This window comes from Oryzias melastigma, linkage group LG4, assembly GCF_002922805.2.
Source record: "Oryzias melastigma strain HK-1 linkage group LG4, ASM292280v2, whole genome shotgun sequence".
Classification (NCBI taxonomy): Eukaryota; Metazoa; Chordata; class Actinopteri; order Beloniformes; family Adrianichthyidae; genus Oryzias; species Oryzias melastigma.
Genome location: NC_050515.1, coordinates 13,054,759 through 13,073,850, shown reverse-complemented (window position 1 = coordinate 13,073,850; position 19,092 = coordinate 13,054,759). Strand labels below are relative to the sequence as shown.

General features: G+C 35.6%; 2 protein-coding genes and 1 long non-coding RNA gene across 4 annotated transcripts in view; 2 read left to right on the top strand and 1 right to left on the bottom strand.

Annotated features, from left to right (window-relative positions):
• The window catches only part of kank3 (KN motif and ankyrin repeat domains 3), a 32,295-nt gene extending 23,981 nt beyond the window's left edge, over positions 1 to 8,314 (bottom strand). For both annotated transcript variants that reach the window (XM_024278503.2, XM_036211535.1), the window contains exon 1: positions 8,191 to 8,314. The gene's annotated coding sequence lies outside the window, so the exon portion shown is untranslated. The remainder of the gene's footprint in view (positions 1 to 8,190) is intronic.
• Positions 7,405 to 19,092, top strand: part of LOC112150309 (angiopoietin-related protein 3) — a 26,720-nt gene continuing 15,032 nt past the window's right edge. The window contains exon 1 of the mRNA XM_036211537.1: positions 7,405 to 7,497. Within this exon, the coding sequence (XP_036067430.1) occupies positions 7,493 to 7,497 (5 nt within the window). The 5' untranslated portion in view covers positions 7,405 to 7,492. The remainder of the gene's footprint in view (positions 7,498 to 19,092) is intronic.
• On the top strand, positions 8,749 to 14,225 carry LOC118598666. The gene is made up of 2 exons (XR_004947754.1): positions 8,749 to 9,113; positions 13,901 to 14,225. It is a non-coding gene; the product is annotated as an uncharacterized LOC118598666 (long non-coding RNA).

Sequence of the window (19,092 nt, the reverse complement as noted above, 5' to 3'; positions counted from 1 at the left end):
CATTTTGCTCAAGTCCCTTTAGGCTTCAGCGGTCCAAACTTTGGCTAAATAAAGTCATTTATCTGATTCAGACGAGATCTGGCAATATTTGGTGGTTGGGGTATTTTCCCATGCTGACTGGAGCTGCTATCTCAGTATGTTTTCAGTTCTTCAGATCAGCCTGGTATTTTAGTCTGGTTTTTGTTTGGTAAAAGACTGTTGGATTAAATCACAGTATGATTCAAGCTTTCCCATGTGGAATCACATGTGTGAGATTAGCACAGAGATAAATCACTGCAGATATGGAACAAACAACTTTTGTTATTTTCTACACTTTTTTAAACAAAACATAAAAACCCTTCAGAATCCCTATTGGAGTCATGGGGTTACTGGACCCTAATGTTATGAGAAAGTGGGGTACAGCCTGGAACCACAACCACTCATTCACACCTAAGGATTGTTTAGAACCTATGAATGTTTTTGGACTATGGGAGGAAGCTGGAGTGCCTGGAGAAAACCCATGCATGGATGGGGAGAACATGCAAACTCCAATCCAGCTGGGATTGAACCAGGGCCTTCTCACTGTGAGGCGAGAGCATCTGCAACTTTAACAGCACAAAATTGTATCTTTATTGACCATTTAAAGATGTGGCAAAGATCTCAAAGAAACGTAAGGGATAAAATGACCTATGTGTCCCTTCATGAAACCATGTGCTGTTAAAATGTTTTTATGTAAAAAAGCTTCAATGAGTCTACTTGAACACTCAGTCTAATACAAACGTGTCCAAAGTTGGTCCTCGAGGGCCGGCCTCCTGCTGGTTTTCCAGAAACCCTGCCTTATCTGCTCCTGATTACCTGATGCGTTTGGCCAATAAGGAGCTTCAGTAGCAGGTTGGTTGGGAAACATGTAGCACACCGGCCCTCGAGGCCTGACTTTAGACACCCCTGGTCTAAAATGAGAAAACCCTCCTTTTATAATGGAACTTACTTCAGAGACATTCAGAGAGATAAGCTGCGGCAACCCAGTGACCTTTCCATTCCTGCACAGCGGCATAGAAGATGAATGGATGGTCATTCCCAGGTAACAGTTGATATCTTCAACTGCATATCTAAAATAAATCTATTAATATTTTTAGAAAATCTTATTTAAAACTGATGTTTTTAAAGACCTGCTCCAATTAAAAATGTACTTTTGGTATTTTTAACATGTCCTTATAGCATTTTTATGGTAATAAAAACATATTTAAGGAAATTTTATTTTAAAACTCCATTTCTGTCTATTTCTTTATTCAAATTGTTGTGAATCAGGGGCAGACGAAAAAACGTTTTTCTAAAAAGCTTGTAGGTGTAACGCAGAAGCTACAACAGCAAATCACAAGCTTCCTGCTCCGCTCCATTCTGATGCATCCACTTCTAGACGATTACATCCAAGAACGTCTTTGTTTTCCTCGTCCAAGTATATGGATCAAAACTGTATGGCTGGATAGTTCCAATAATGTTTTTTTTCTTTGCACAGCTAATGTTAGGTTGGGGTTGTGGGGGCTGTAAGCTAGCAGGAGAGCGCAAACTGATGAATGATGGGAAATAAAGAAAGGCTTACTTCGGCCAAAGGTTCAATCCTGCCCATAATCTGAGGCAATTTTGCACGAGTTGAGTCAACCCGACCATCCAGGTGTCAGAGCACAGTAAATGTTATTTCCATTACAACAGCAACATCAGAAGAATGTTAGTCCAGAACCCCTAATCCATTTTCCTCTGATAACACTGATAATCCCATTATGTTGATCATAAACAAAGCAGTCTCCTTGCAGACAAGCAGTTATTCAACATGTGACCCAGGGCCATAACGGCCCCGAATTATCAAATCATTTTTACGACCTTTTTCATTTCAAGATAACCACGTTTCGCCTGGATCCCAGGCAACAGCAGCGTCGCCATGAGAGTCTGAACATGAGAAAATGGACAAAAGATCAGAGCTGATCAAATTAGTTATGCAGAGACTGACCAAGATAACAACAGCGGACACGAGAAAAATCACCATGATACGGTTAAGCTGATTAAGTTAAGTTTCAGCAAACCGACGAATGTGTCTTCGTGGAGTAGCAAGAAATTTAAAGATAACATCATTCAAGCTCAGTCTGAGTTTAAAGAACAAATCATCTAAAATACACTAAGAATGTAGAACTGTAGTGGAATTTCATGACAATTTGATTTAAAAAAAACTGTAGCCTAAACACAAAAAACAAAAGGAAGATTAATATTTCTCAATTTTTATAAATCTATGTTTCTGTTCAGTCTGAACTTTAGAATCTGGATCTGTTTAATTAAAACATGTCCTCCCACTGACAATAAAAACAGAGGACAAAATAAAAAAAGACAATAAAATATTTATTCTTTCAAGAATTTTAGCTAGAACTTCCTCCTTCATAATCATCAGATCCAATCAGACAACCTCAAACCTAAAATAGACTTTTTTCCCCATGAATAAATGTCAACATGTCCAGATATCAAGCTGCGTGTGGTTACAACGCTCAGGACTAGCTGTTCCAGCTGTAATTTGATGTTTTGGAGGATAAACAAACACAGCAGACTTTAGTGGTGAGCGGTTGAATTCACAGCCATGGAACTAGAGGATAAATTAGCAGATCAGAGACTTTTGGACACAAATTGGAGCAACACTTTATAGTCATATAAATTGACATATGAAAGCATATTTTATCTGTTCTGATGCATCAAGAATACTTTGTTACTTTTCCCAGGAAACTCAGAGGGTTTGACTGTTAATACTTTGTTTGACATAATTAAAGTTAATTAGCACTCTTGTTTGTTTATGAACGCTTCTGCATGTGAGTAAAACTACATCTGATGAGATCTTTTCTGAGGCTGAGGCGTGTCTCATGATTTGGGACAGGTAAAGTGAACAGTTTGTTCATTCTGCTCCATGCAAAAAATTATCAAAAAGAACATCTGGGGAAAAAAGTGTTCAACTGCTATAATTTGGTATGCGTATATCTCAGACCATCATAATATAATAAAAATGCCTTAATTTGCCAATGAACATAACTGTGTTTTAGTTGAACTCTTTCATGCACAGTGGTCCCTGTAGCTGAAAAACATCCTTTTTCCAAACCAGCTGGATCCCTTTTGGGATTGTGTGGTTGCTGGAGCCTATCCCAGCTACTATTGGGCGAAAGCGAGGTACACCCTGGCCTGAACAGGACATCGGTCCGTTCACAGGGTCAGCTTGAAAACGTTCAAATGCAATTCTCTGGTCATTTTGAATGCAAGGCTGCACGGTGGCGCAGTGGTTAGCGTTCTTGCCTCACAGCAAGAAGGCCCCTGGTTCAAGTTCTGGCCGGGGGGCCTGAAACGGAATCCCCAATGGGGGACCTTTCTGGGTGGAGTTTGCATGTTCTCCTCGTGCATGCCTGGGTTTTCTCTGGAGATTCCGGCTTCCTCCCCCCATCCAGGTTAATTGGTTACTCTAAATTGTCTCTAGGTGTGTGATCGTGGCCCTGCGACAGACTGGCGACCTGTCCAGGGTGAGCCCTGCCTTTGCCCACGAGTGGCCAGGTAAGGCTCTGGGACCCCCATGACCCCAAAAGGGAAAACACGGGTTTAGAAAATGAATACATTTTGAATACAGTTCAGTGGAAACCCTACATGTGAACCTCTACATTCTTTGTAATAAACATAGTTTGAAGACGACGGATTATTTTCTTTATTTAGGTGCAAAAATAATCCACAATGTCCAAGCAGGAGGCTATTTAGAGAAGGAGAAAAATTGTGTTTACTCAACCAATATTCATTGTTTCTGGCAAGAAAACAACAAACATATGCCAGTGGGGAAATGTTTACATTTGATCATTAGTTGATTTTAAGGGAGTCAATGACTTTCACAAGAATTAAAACATCCTTCCAATTAGTGCTGGCGATATGGAAGAAATTGTATATCACAATATAGATTATTTGATATCACAATAACAATATATATCACGAAATCCCACATTAACACAAAAAATGGACAAAAATTGAATTATTTACTTTTCTCTGACATTATTTCTTTCAATTAACATGTAACTGAATCGTCACAAATGAGAAACATGTTTATAAAGTGCATAACAGTTTCAAGTTAGTAGGAAAACACATTTTTGCACAAAAATTCAGTATTAAGAATAACACATACAAACGATAGAAGAGAAATGGCACGGCAGACATTTTTCTATTTCATATCGCCCAGCACTACTGCCGATATTACTCGCCATTTTTACTTCACTTGTGGGTGTAAGCTAGTGGGGAGAGTGTAAACAGATGGATGACGGGAAGTGGGGTTAGGGTTGCCTCACGCCAACGGTCCCAAACAAAACTCAGAGGGAAATTTCTAAAGAACTACTGCTGCTCTGCAGAAACTATGTCAGAGAAAACGATTAGATTTTACCTAAAAAGATTAAAGAACCACAAAGAAAACTATTAAAATAGATCAAAAAATTATCGAGTGGGACTTTAAAGGTACAAAAATGTTTTTTATATATTTTTACAGATTCAGTTTGTAAATCACTACTATTATTTATCTACAAACTCAATCACAAAAGGGGCCAAAAACCAAAGCACAAACATTTATTGAACACACTGAAACAACATTTTTATAACTTTAAAACCATAACTTTTTTACATAATTATGAACTAGATATATAGCATTACCTGTGATAATGCTAGTGTGAATGCTGTGAGCTGAATTTGGTCGCTGAAGAAGCTAATCCTGATAGCTGAAGTTGCTCAAATTGATAGCTAAAAACGCTGAAGCTAAAAGCTGGAATCGCTGAAGCTAAGAGCTAGCTAAAATATTAGTTAAACACCAAAGTAGCCTAAAAAACTGTTAAAATTCTAATTTAGCCAACACAGCTAGCACTAAGCTAAAAGATTAGCTTAACTCCAAAATAGCCTAAAAAACAAAAGAAAAAAGAAAAAATTAGCCAAAATAGCTAGCATGTCGCTGAAATATTAGCTAAACTCCAAAATAGCCCAAAAATCCTTGCAAGTGCCAAAATAGTCCAAAAAGTTAACAGAATGTCAATTTTTAAAACTTTAAAACTGTAACTTTTTCACATAATTATGAACAATAAAAACGCAATATTATTCCAGAATAAATCCAATTAAACCTTAAATAATTTTCAATATTTTACTCTCCATAAAAATATATTTTATCAAAATAATACAAGTTAGACATAAGCTCAAGATGACATCAGGCCATTAATAACAATAAAATAAAATGATCTGGAGGACCGGATATAATTACCCAGATTGCCTCAACTTTGACACGTGATCTACATCACTAAAGTAACAAACTTTTCTTTCCTTCAAAATTATTTTGTAATTAACAGACACAAGCAGTAATACCTACTAAAGTATTCAAATCAATGCTTTGAGACCTGGACTGAAAATCTGACCTTTGAACCAATAAAATCCATAACCCCAACTTTAAAAAAGATTAAAAGTGGTGAAACAAAACTAAGACAATTGTTGCTTTACTTTTTAATCCTGCTAGGTGTCAAATGGAGGCATTACTATAAAATCTCTTCAGTCTACAATTTTTTTTATACTTTCATCCTCAAGTCCGGCTCTGTCTGTCCTCACCAAAGCACTCACAGTCTAGCTAAAATTAAAAGCACTTGTAATAAAGCTAAAAATACAACGGCACGTCGTTTATCAAGCAGCAGAACTCATGAGTCAAATCCAATTTAGCTCCTTATTTAATCAGCTGCGCCTAATCAGCTTGGAGGTGTAAATAGGATGAGAAGAAACGAATCTTGAAGTCAATGGGTATGTTTGAAAAAACATTAATGAGGATGGGAACGCCACTGTGACCTGCTGACTCCTCTAACTAAACTTACAGACATGCTATTTTGGAGCCGGCTGCAGTAAGTCAAACCCCAGGGTCCTGTTGCAGGAAGACAGTTTCCCCCGAGAGCCCTTCGAAAATATTTAGGAGCTTATCACGAGGATGACTTATTAACTCTTATCGCTTTCCCCTTTCATTGTGAATTCAGCCAAACTGGAGAGAACTTTGATTTTCCGACGCACCCCGCAGAGAAAATCTGTGGAAGTGTCAAATTTGATCTGGAGTTAGACGCATCCTTATCTGTGTCTGAAGATTGTTCCTCAACAAAAGGAGCGGTTGCATAAGACACTGAAAGCCAATTCTATCCAAACGGAAACAATGATTTTTTTTAAACTTTCTTCCATAGTTTTAAAGCTGTCATGTTGTCTCTTTAACTGCTTGATAATTCTCCAACTCAGAACATTACTGAAAGCACCAAAATAACTTGAATCGTGTCACACTTCCCAATGAACAGTGTGTCTAGCAGACACACAAACCCTGATACTACCAGGTGTGGCTGATCAGATGCTAAGGAGCAAAAACATGTGGTTCCATTTTATAATTCAACAATTACAACACAGTCCCCCCAAAAAACAATTTTTTGCAATGTAGACAGAATAAAACTAACCTTACAAAATTAGACAATTTCATCAACAATTAACGAGCATTAATTGCAAGTCAATATTTTTTAATGAAAATCAAACTCTTATTTTCTTGAAGAAGCATTTTTCTGTTTGGAATCCCAAAATTTGGGAAAAAAAAACAAATGTTTGAAACAAATTCCTGTAAAATATACCACCTAATAAATATCTACTCCAATTGTGCTGCAACATTTTTATGATGATGTTGGACATATATAAAGATAATTAAGCTTACAAACACATTTCTGAGTATTTCTTTATTCAAGTTGTTGAATAAGGAGAAAAAAAAAAAAAAAAAAAAAATGCAAAAAGCCTGTCGGTGTGACGTAAAAACTACACCAGCAACCTTCCTGCTCTGCTCCATTCTGATGCACCTACTTGCAAACAAATAGATTCATGTGTGTCTTCGTTTTCCTCATCCGACCTGACATCTGGGTCAAAACTTTACCACTGGATAGCTCCGATATTGGCTGCCATTTTTGTTGCAACTGTAATGTTAGCTTGGAGGTGTGAGGGGCTGTAAGCTAGCGGGAGAGGGTGTAAACTAAGGGATCATGGGAAGTGGGGCAGGCTGTTCCGCCCACAACTCAGAGGTGAATTTCTAACTATTACCGTTCTGCAAACCATGTATTAAAGACAGCAATTTTGTTTTTTTCTTGCCTAAAAACTACATAGTCATAAATAAAAGACCAACTGCAAATGTTGCTAAAATTTACAGTTTTTGCCATCTTTCACTGATATTTAAACTAACAAAACTACAAGAACATGTCCACTCTTAGTCATATATTTGTGATACAACTTTCATATAGTCAAATTAACAGTTTCAATTTCCACCAGCCAGAAAAGTCCCTGGTCTCTTTTCAAATGTTGAATCACTTTTTTGTGGTTTCTTTAGGTTTCTAGAAACATCTGGATGATGACGAGGCAAAATCACAGACAGGAGAGCAGCCAGAAAGCTGGAGGGTCCTTGAACATCTGACCATACTGGAAGTGGATGAGGTAAGGGGGGGGTTTCCGTCCCCTGAAACAGCCTCACCCATGATTGTGTATTTGTGGAGGAAAAACATGCCGCTGACATCTACAGGGATTCCTCCATTTATTAAAAAATCTTTTAGGATCTGCAGTAAGACCAAAGATTATATATAGGCTGGTGGGGAGGCAAAATAAAGCCAAATATCATAAATATGAGCTACTCTTTCAAAATAAAATAACTTAAATATAACAGCATACATGAAAATCTGCTGCTAACACTAAAATCTGTAACATATAATCAAAAGTTATTGATTTAAAGCAAACATTTAACTATAATTATTTTAAAAAAGAGCATTTAAGTAACAATTTATGAGAAAAGTGGAAAATATTATGGTTGAGGAAACTCCCTAATCTAAGAAAAACAATCAGAAGCAACTTATAAAGTTTATAAACCTTTAAAAATAACATAAGAAAATGCCTGCAGATGCATTTGAGGTATTTATCAAGTTCTTTTTACATATAAAATAGCTAAAATAAAACCAATATTCAAGAAGCAACTTCAGCAATTAACTAGTCACAATCTTCTATCTGAGTCCAAATTAATTTCTGTGTTTTACCGGAGCCGACTATAACATGGAATAGTTCAGAAAACTGCTTCAATAATTCCTGCGTACCGACGTACATCTGTGTGGAGGTGGATTCCCCGCGTCTTTCACTTACCTGGTAACGTGTCTCTGTGCAGTTACAATAAAACTTGTCAAAACTTTTGGAGAAGGTGAAGAAAGTTTAGCAGAAGAAGAAAAAAAATGCTCCCGCCCCCTGCTTTTAGCTTCAGATTCAAGCTAAAAATACACGCTAATAACACTTCCTGTTGTGGATTTCAAAATAAAACGAGTAAAAGGAATGGCTTGTTGAATTTTGTTCACATTTTTAATTACATGAAAAAATGCATGCTATTTCTAGAATATTATACTGACCAAGTTATCATTTAAGCTTAGTATGACACAAACGAATTGACTTATGATGGAGGCATTTTATTTTAAATATGTCGAAGACTTTTTACATTTTTCTAAAGTGCTTTTTAAGCCTGGCGTTGATTTATTTAATTGTTTTTATTATGCCTATTTCACATAGACTATTCTAGCATTTTAGTTTTCCAAATATAAGAAAGTTCACTTCTTAGTTCTTATTGCTGAGTTGGAAATGAATTTACTCATTTGACAACATACAACTTAACTTCAATTATTATTATTAATATTATTAAAATGGGGACAATATTTTACAAAATGCTTCATTATAATACATAGACCTACATATCAGTATATCACCAAAACTACAATAAGAGCACAACCTCCCATGCTTTTATTTTAGAAGCAAGTCTACACCGGGACACATCACTTCCTGTGTAATTGTTTGCATCACAATGTTTTAACTGTTCTCCTGAGTTTTGCATGTTTTTACCTCAGAAAAAAAATCACGACAGGCAGTTAAGCGCTCCAATCATTGTAGAGATTGGTAGCATGGGGCGGGCAGGAAACTGGGGAGGGTCTGGTCTTCTGGTTCAGTCAAATGGCGCCAAAGACATGTGATATCCACCTATGCTTGTGGCCCTGAGAAACAGGCAGGAGGCTGAGCTGAGGATGGTAAGAATGCATGAAGTCAGTCTGTTCGGTGCCTTCAAAATAAATGCAGGAATGCCAGATTTTATCATTTTAATTTTGGTTCATTTTGAACAATTCAATTCACTGACCCAAAATCGATCCAGGACCACTTTAGCCAAACATTCAACGAGTGTGACTCAGATAAATACCTAATACTAAACAGTACAGGTGACGTTTTCCAGATGTCAAGTATTTCTTGCAAGATAATCAAGTGTAAATTAAATATGTGTATAAACAAACAAGTAAACAATAATTAATGACAAAATCTTTCACATTTTAGATTCCTAAATTTCAGTCCACTGTTGTTTTTGCACATCAAAATAATACAAACAGAGCATTATTAGAATACTAAACCGCACTATATGATCACACGTCTTTGCAAAAATCAAAGTGTTGTCACACATTGGACTGTAACGATGGCTTGGTTATTTTTGCTGCCATCATGTGTGTGTTATCCGCAGTGATAGACGTTACATCATAGTAAAATAAACCTACCTTACTTCAATCTAAATTGAATTTCCCAATATCTATTATCCATTTTTATTTTGAAATGATTTTATAATGATTGGCGATTTGATTTTTAATTAAATGGTCAATTTAATTTGATTCGATTAACAACTTGCCTCAGACATATTGATCTGGTTGGATAAGTTGATGAATCCATTACCTGATAAACCGTTCCACCTCTAATTTATACTACCCTGTTTTATCTTTTTTATTCCTAGATTGCAAAGTCTTGTGAAAGTCATGTGATCATTATGAGCAGAAATACTTCAATGTCTTATGTTTGTCACTAGATGGAGCTGTTGTTTTTGTAAAAAAGTAAAGAGGGTCAGAATGCACGAAATGGTAATAGGTTTTTTTTTTTTAAACAAAATGTCTTGAAAATATCAAAAGAATTGATACCCATTGAGATTAAGTGCTATTTTGGTCGAGAAAACATAAAAAAAATCACACACACTAATCAATAATGGAAGTGTAAAGGAAGCACATTAGATTATCAATTGTTACAGATAATGTACAACTTCTCTTTAATGTTGAAATATTAACTTTTCTAATGAAATACTTCGTTTTCTTGCAGAACTCTGTTAAAACACGTTACAAAAGGACTGGAAATGAAAAAAATTAGTCCAAGCAAAAATTATTTTTTCTTAAAGACATGTAAATAAAATCTGTATCTTGTAAATGCTTTAAATAGCGTTGTTGTGTTCTCTTTTAATATTTTGTATTGATTGCTTCTTTTAAAAAGAGATTGATAATCTTTTCAATCAAGGTCAATAAATATATGTATATAAAACAACATAAAGCTATACTTATAGGCTGCAAATGTGCAGTACTAATATGGCCTTAAAGTACAGTTTTGAAATAGTAAAGTAAATCTTTTATAACATTGCTACCAATAGCAGTTAGCTTTTTCCTCTCTATGAAGTTCTAATGTTCATGTGTGACTAACATGTACCATACTCTCTGTCATGCAGCTCTATATTTGGGCGCACTAACACCTGTGAGATGAAACTGAATGATCTGTTTCTCTCTCTGATTCAGTCTTCGATCATTTTCCAATCAGGATCTCAGCCCTCAGTTCCTCCAGATTTCTTAGGGCAAAGTAGTTTCTGGATAGGAAGTCAGTCCGAGTCTCTGGGGTATATATATACACAAACAAGCGTAACATCCGTCATATGGAAAGTTTAGAGTTTTCACCTTTTGCACACTTCTGGGCTTCAGGGGGAAGCTGGAGTACCTGGAGGTGTACAGGAAGAACCAGTTTTACCTGAGCCTCCGTACTGTTAGGCGACAATGCTCGTCGTCTCATCAAATCCTGAAGCCCCCTTAGCTACAGTTTTTCTTCCATTTGTTTCCCACCAACAAAATTTAGTTTGCACATCTCAATCAACCATGCTTTACCTCAATGCAGCAAGTGGAGTCTGTGCTTTCATGCAAGGTGGTAGTTCTGTCAAATCAGAAGGGCTTCTTTTAATGCAAGTTTGAACAAACATTAACTCTGCAGCAGATGGAGAGTAAATAGGGGTGTGCTTGCTTTGCACTTCGTTGCCACGTTACATTACACCAACCCTGACAAAACTTAAAAGCATGCAGGTTCTTGTTTGCTGCATTATGAGTTCGCCGATTCAGTCAAGCAAAAAATCCTAAGAGTTACCCAACAGGGGAGTCGAGGGAGAAAATGAGAGTGAACAACAGCGTGCAACCACTTTGCTAAAAGGAAATAAGGTGAACAGAAAAAGCAAACATTTACATTGCAGAATTCTGAGAAAATCTTGCTGTGGTTAACAGAAATCAGGAATTATGCAAAAGCTCCATTGAGAGCTTAATTGTGGTTGAATGACCTTTTAGATTTATTTTAAATCAGAAAGAGAGAGAAGGGAAATAAGTAAAGCTAGCAGGAATAAACAGAAACAGGATTTATTTCAAAATAAAACAGGAAATAACCAACAAGAGAAAAACTGATAGCTTAAACAATGACATTTATTGTTTTTGATGATTAAATCCTATTTTAAGAAACAGATTCCTCATTTTTAAAGCATAAACTGTAATATTGTTCATAATTCTTGACATATTTTAGTTCCTTATTTTTTTGTTTCTTATGAAACAACAATATATTCCTCAATATATATGGAGAACAATGCAGTATTTTTCATATATGGAACCGTTTTCTTATATTGAAATGTACTGATCCATATATTGTGATATGTAGTACATTGTGATTTATACTGCAATATATTGCTCTATGTACTAAAATATGCTAAATAATATAAATATATACTCAAAAATAGGTTGATCATCCATATATTGCAATATATTCAAAATATATGGCTAAATGAATGACATATTGAGATATATTTCTTAATATATAAGAGTTTACATCAATCCTAATGATTTTTTGTGTCCTTTATATTTTTATGAGCCCACACTTCATCTGAGTAACACGAGAGCGAACGTGACTGAAATCCACCAACGCTTTGAGCTGCAGACATCCCACAATGCACAGCTGCCGAGCAAGAAAGTTCAGTTCTCCAGTGATCGGCACGAACAATGCATCCAGTTTCTCATGACCCAGCGGGAACAACAGGATGTCGTATGAATGATTCAGAAAGAAAAGACACTGGGAAAAACGTCACAATCCACCTCAGGGCCCAGACGGGAAGAGCAGTGAGTTTAGCTGCCTCAGAATCTTTTTGGGTCAAACCATCAGACTATGAAGAAAACAAGTCGTAAGCAAAAAACACAAGTTTATTTAGAGAGATTTCTTAACTGATCTGGAGCCAGAGCACATGTCTAAGTGTTGAAATAATAATAATAAGAATACTTTTTTTTCTTTTTCTGAAAAACAAATATTTCTCCAACACCAAAGGGAGGTCAGGTCAGTGAGTGCTGCTGTCACATTTCAATTCAAGGCTGCCTGTTATCTCTGATATTCCCTCTGAGATCAATAAAGTGTACTTATTTGAAAATGTGATGCAGTGGCCATTTTTTACTATTATTTAGTTGCATCAGCTCAATTCTGACAGTAAATACTCAAATTGTTGCAGTAATCTATGTTAAAAAATGTGTTTATTTGAGGCCAACAAAGACGCATTCTGCAACTTAGAGGATTAAAATCTGAAAAAAGTATATTTCTAGTCAAAGAAAGGAATTCTAACTTATGGTAGACAACATGAATTAACAAAAAAACATTCACTAAAACAGAAAACAGGATTTAAAAATTGTATTTAGGACTTTTTAAAATCAATATTTTTGTTTTATAAGTAAAAATTCAGAACATTTAAGTTTTTTTCTTATAAAATAAGTCATTTGATTTCAGTAAAATTGTATATTTTGTGTCAAAGCAAGTGTAACAGGTTAATTAGGTAATAAATCAAAGAAAATACTATTTATTATTTGGAGTTTTTACTATGAAAGCACCATTAATCAAATGAAAAATGAAAAATTGTACAATTAAGAGAAACCTTTTGGAAGATATCAAAATAAACTAATGTCTTTTAGAATATTTATGAGATGTTTGGTGATTATATTTGATTGCTGGCAACAAATACTTGAAAAATGTGAAATTATGTAAAAGGTTTTGTTAGAAATCAAACTATATTAGAAGAAAAAACTCTATAAATATAAAAAATAATAAAACATAATTGAAATGACTGTTTTAAAATGTTTGATTTGAGATAAGTAAATTTGGAGAAGTTCAAAAACAAAACAAATGAGTAAAGTGGAGCATGAATCCTTTTAGGAATAAAATAGATTATTTTTCAAACTTTTATTGAAAAAAATCCTGAAAAAATCTTAAAATAAAGAAATTCTATTAACTCATTTTTTAGGAGCACAATAGAGATGGACCAAACAAGCTGTAATTGCTTCTGCAGTAACTATCACTCCTCCTGTGACAGAACAACAACAGATTTAGCAGAATAGAACACAGCTACCATGAACACTGGAGGAGACTTTATCACAGTTATGATGTCGGTGTGTTCCAACTGAAGAACGTCTACGGCCCTCCTGACACGCGTTCCAGCAGATTTGAACTTGGACACGTTTCTGATGGGCCGCACAGATGGAGGAAGCTCTGAGCCGCTTTATGGCCTCTCTTTCCTAAAGAGAAGGTCACAGTAATAGTAAATTAGACTGGACCCAAGAGACGTGAACACACCCTCATCCTACCAAACCCGAGAAGAACAATGAGCCACTGTCGGCTCACTCCAGTCCTTTAGGAGTTAACAAAGGCAAAAGAAACACACCCAATTTATTCTCTGTTTCAGAAAAAGGACAACACTAGAACATCTTTTTACGGCAAGTTTCCAGTCAACCATGAAAATGACAGCAGGAGATTTTGCTCCTCACACTGTGGACAGACATTCATCCCTGAAGCATCACGGCCACATCACTCCTCCCAGCGCTGGAGCTTCCTCAGCACCAGAAAAGCTGCAGCTTTTCCCTCCATGTCTGTTCCACCAGTACTTTTCCATTCTGTTTGAACATGTGTGTGTTTGCTGCACACTTGTCACATGTGTCAACTTGCCTGCAGCTGTGTGTGAGGTAAATCTCACAGTGAGCTGTACCAAATACACTCAACTGTTTCCTCTGTTTAGTGCAGGCGTTTTCTTACATTTGAATCTCTTTTCACATTAATCCAAATGTAACCAGTTCATCTTTGTTCTCCTTGTGATACAGTTGCAAAATGTCCTGTGAAATTTAGTTTTGTGAGCCGTTTTGGAATTGATTTATTTCAAGCAATCAATGCAAAAAACACTATAGAAGACAAACAAAAGAGATATGAGTTTATAAATAGAAATATTCAACTTTAGATGATAATCACAGCTTGATTGGAAAAAGGTTAAAGAGATACATGTTCATTATATTTACATCTTGAGTAGGTGATGTCATTGTAATTAGTCTAACTCGGAAATAGACATATTTGCGCTTGTGAACTGAATGAAATCAATGAATTAATTCAATTAAAATTCATAAAAAATGGGGGTATACAAACCTAAATATTCCCAACCCGCTATTATGCTTCACTAAACGTATTTCTTTTCATATTTATCTCTTTTTTTCATTTTCAACATCAAGGTGAGTTTCATTTTATCTGCTAACACCTTTTTGTTTTAAATTCTGCAATATTATTATTTTTTAGTTATTTTTCTTTCCTCAGTCTATAATAAATTACATAACATTAAAACAGATTAGAACGCCTTAAAGTCTCTTTAAAAAATTACCCCAGAAAAAAGTTGTGGATCATCTTGTTTCCAGATTTCTGTATCATCTGGATCAGTAAAGCTACATACACACCAAGCATTTTTTTGTCTTGCTCCTCTGCTTTTAAATTTTGAAATATTTTTAATGTGAAGCGCTTTGAGCTACAATCATTGGAAAAGTGATGTATAAACAAAGATTGATTTGATTTTGATTTGATTTGGCTAAGCACTTGTTCTTGAATTTGCATTTATACCATGGCGTTCACACTAGACAAGCAGGGAGGGACTTCTCTTTATCTTTTGCTGTTGTTTATTGGACTATGTCACCTCCTACAGTTATAAGAGGCTCAGTGCATAATGCCAAAGCAGCACAAATCTCACAAATGTTGCTGCAGGCTTTTTCTTTCACACATATATGAATGACTCAGTGTCGTTCAATTCCATCCAGGCACAAACTGCAATTATTAATTTATCATCTTTGATCATTTATCAAGAATAAGGCACCTCCTGAAATGAAAAAGGATGCAATCATATGTCACTACTAACTCTGAGCCCCTGATTGGTCTAAGTTCGACCTGGTTTAACATTCTTCATGCAATCTATGGCTGTACATTTTGCCCAAAAACAGTTGTTGCGTCGCTAAGTGTGAACGTGAGAGTTTTGAACGTGGAAACCCAAATGTTCTTTACGTGTGTTTATAAAGACTTTTCATTGGGAGTGGCCGCTTGAACGCACGTTTTGACAGTCTATGACAGGGGTATTCAAGTCCAGGCCTCGAGGGCTGGTGTCCTACATGTTTTCCAACCAACCTTCCATTGAAGCTCCTTATTGGCTAAAAATACCTGATCCTGGAAATTAGCAGCAGATAAGGAGCTTCAATGGAAGGTTGGTTGGAAAACATGTAGGACACCGGCCCTCGAGGCCTGGACTTGAATACCCCTGGTCTATGAGGACTGGACTGAGTGACCCCTCCCTCCTGGTGTTCCATATAGGAATAGACTTCTGTTTGGTCAGAATAACCATTCTTGCTCTAGTACCTCGTTTTAACATGTTCTTGCTAAACCTATTTTTTCTTTTTTCTTTATCAAGTTATTCAAGTTATGAAATGACCAATTAGATACCTCAGTAAATTCACGTGGTGACCACTGACCCCCATCTCAAACGTTTGATTGACAGATTCTCCTTTCAGTGAAAGGGGCGTGGCTTTCCAACAAGCTCACTCCTGATCAACCCGAATTGTTGCCATAGAAATAATGACTTAGACCGACTCGGACTGCTTTACTAATGTCGCCTGGTTCCAAAATGGCGACTGAATTGACTTCATTTCCTTGGAACCGGATATAATAAATTTTCTATGGGTGACTTTACAGGTGCTTTGTCCACCTGCGTATACTGTCAATGCTTGAGACCATGGCTGTTCATTTTCTCCCTAAAAATGTTGGACAAATGTTTCACTTCACAAAGTTAACCTGACTAACCAACAAACGAAATACAGTGGCTGCAGCTGTCACTGTTTTGTTATTTCATGGTGTTTTAGCATAATCATAATCATGTATAACGTCCTACATTCATTTTTGCATTAATCATAATAAAATAAGATCTCTTAATTCTCTTGCTTCTCCTCTTTTTTTTTAAAGCTGTTTTTAGTAAATCCTCATCCACAGACACAAGCTAGAGCCTTTGAGAGTACTATATGGTTGCAGTACATTTATTTGCTAATTGCATCAGTTTAGGTACACATCTCTATCTATACAAACACAGACAGCAGGGGGAGAATATGCAATGTAAACAAATAGGAAAGCTTTTTGACTTGGTGTGCATGAAACCCGATGAGGCTTTCGTCATTCCCATTTTAACAAGCCCAACAACCATATTGACCGAAAAAAAAAGTCAACTTCAAAACAAAAGCAGTGTAAAAGAAGGCCTTGTTTTTTCCTGTTCTGCTGTTTCTTTGGTTGCAGCATTGTGGTGAAAATATTTGCAGCCTGCATCAATCTAATAACCATGACCCCTACGACACATAATAATACTATTTGTGTTTGCCTTTAAACTATTTTTTTCTTAAACTTTCAATGTACATAGACTTCTGTAGACTCATGCATAGTATCTGGATTTTTCAGCAGACTCCTGGCACCATGAGAGGCAGCTTTATGGAAATTCTTGCCTCACACTGATTTTTGTTCTAAATATGGCAGAACAAACAAACACATTTTTTCAGACATGTTTTTGTTCAGTAAAAGTAAACCGCTTTTACTGCCGCCTGATATTAATATGCTTCAAAAACCAAAAGTGACCATAATCACAACCAAGTCATTTGAGAGGTTGGCAAAGAGAAACACCTGGACAGTCACATAAATTAGCAAAATATTGGATAAAAAAGCACAAAAATAAAAATGACTATTTTAGCCAATATGGTACTAATTTAAGTCACATCTGGTTTTATCACTTTGATATTTAAAGCATTATCTGCTTTTTAACAAAAAACACACACACGTTACTCCTTTTAAACCCTCCACCTATTTGGACCAATCAGCTGCTGTGATGTAGAATTTTCACACCTACTCCCACTACACGCTGTATTTAGCGATAAAGAGGACAGGAAAAACAACGTTGGATGCCAAAACAGCTGCTGCACTTTTATCAGAAACAATGACTCGTAAAAGTAATTTCCCCGCCGAGTAGAACTGACAGGATGGAGATAGAGGGATACCTGTCCATCAGGTCAGAGTACACATCAAAGTCCAACACCGCTGAGAGCAAAAACATGTTTTCATGGTTTCAAGGCGAGTGCAGATAGGAAGAAGCCATAAACACGTCTGGCTTGGTATCAAGGCCTCAGATGGTGCACCCACGCTGCTGCTTTGAGGAGAAAAACATGGTTGCAAAGTTTACAAGTCCGCCTTTACAGTATGTAGTTTATCTGTTTAAAAAAGTGTTTTTCCTAGTTATTACTTCCGACATAAGTGGGAGTGAGATCCAAATTCACACAAACAGAATTGGTGTTTTTATTACCTTGCTTTCATACAGATGTAAAAATATCTCAGAAGGAAAATGTCGTGTTTATTTCCCATTAATGAATAAGTTCCTTTAAAAACATTGGTTTTGTTAATCTTTTTAGTCCATCTGTCAATGTTTAGCTCATTTGTTTTTCTCAGATTTTGGTATTTTCTTATATTGTATTTACTTTCTAATGTAGTTTTTTTTTAATTCTTGGATCAATGAGTCTTCATGTTGACTTCTTGTGGAGTTTATGATTTATCCTCCTGTTACTCCAAAAATGTCTTTAATGCTTGCAACAAAAAAAGCACATCTCAAAAAATGTTGGTGAGGGTTATCATTTATCCAGGTGACATCTCAAAGTTGAGTCGCGCCATCTGGACTTGAAATCAGCGGCGACTCAAGGAACATGGTGGTGAAGCATTTCAAGAAAGAAGATTTTAAGTCCAGATGCCAGGTCTTATTGTCAAATGCTTTTGAGATCATGAAAAGCCATCTACAATTTTGACTCACAAATTTAAACTCAGAAAAAATAACCTGCGGTACATGCACACAGATATGAAACTCCTTTTGTTTCATTTTTCAGGATATAAAAACACAAATCTGCTCAGTGAGAAACTGATGCATGAATAAAAAATATTCATTTTTTTCTCTTTTGAATATATTTGATAACTCACGAAAAAGAGGACTGAGTATCACTGAATCAATTCCATTCACAAGTTCTTAAATCATTTAAATTCATAATTTACCTCAGCAATAATTACATTTCTTAGATTTCTAACCCCTTTTAATTTACAATGAAATATAATGTTTACATAGCTAATTATATTAATAAGAAAATGTAGAACTTTGGTTAATAAAATAATAATTTTCTACATTAAAAATGACATGAAAGCATTATTTTATCTAAAAATGTTCAAGAATTGTAATTGATTCAACCCAGCAGCAGCGCAAAAAAAAAAATATTTTTAATATTTTAACATAATGTTTAGAGAAAAAAAGAATACATGATATTTAAGAGAATGACATTAAAATAAAAAAGATTTATTACTTTTTTGTGGCTTCTTATGGGTTCAAACAAATATTCTTGTAACCCTCTAAAGTTGTTTTTCATACCTTTGGGATTTGTTTTGTGGTTAGCTTCTGACGCTTTCTATTTCTTATCATACTTTTGTTGTTTTTATGTTCTTACCAAAAGTTCTAATCCTGCATGAAGCTAAATCAGAAAATTTATTTAACTCTATAAAGTCCACTACATT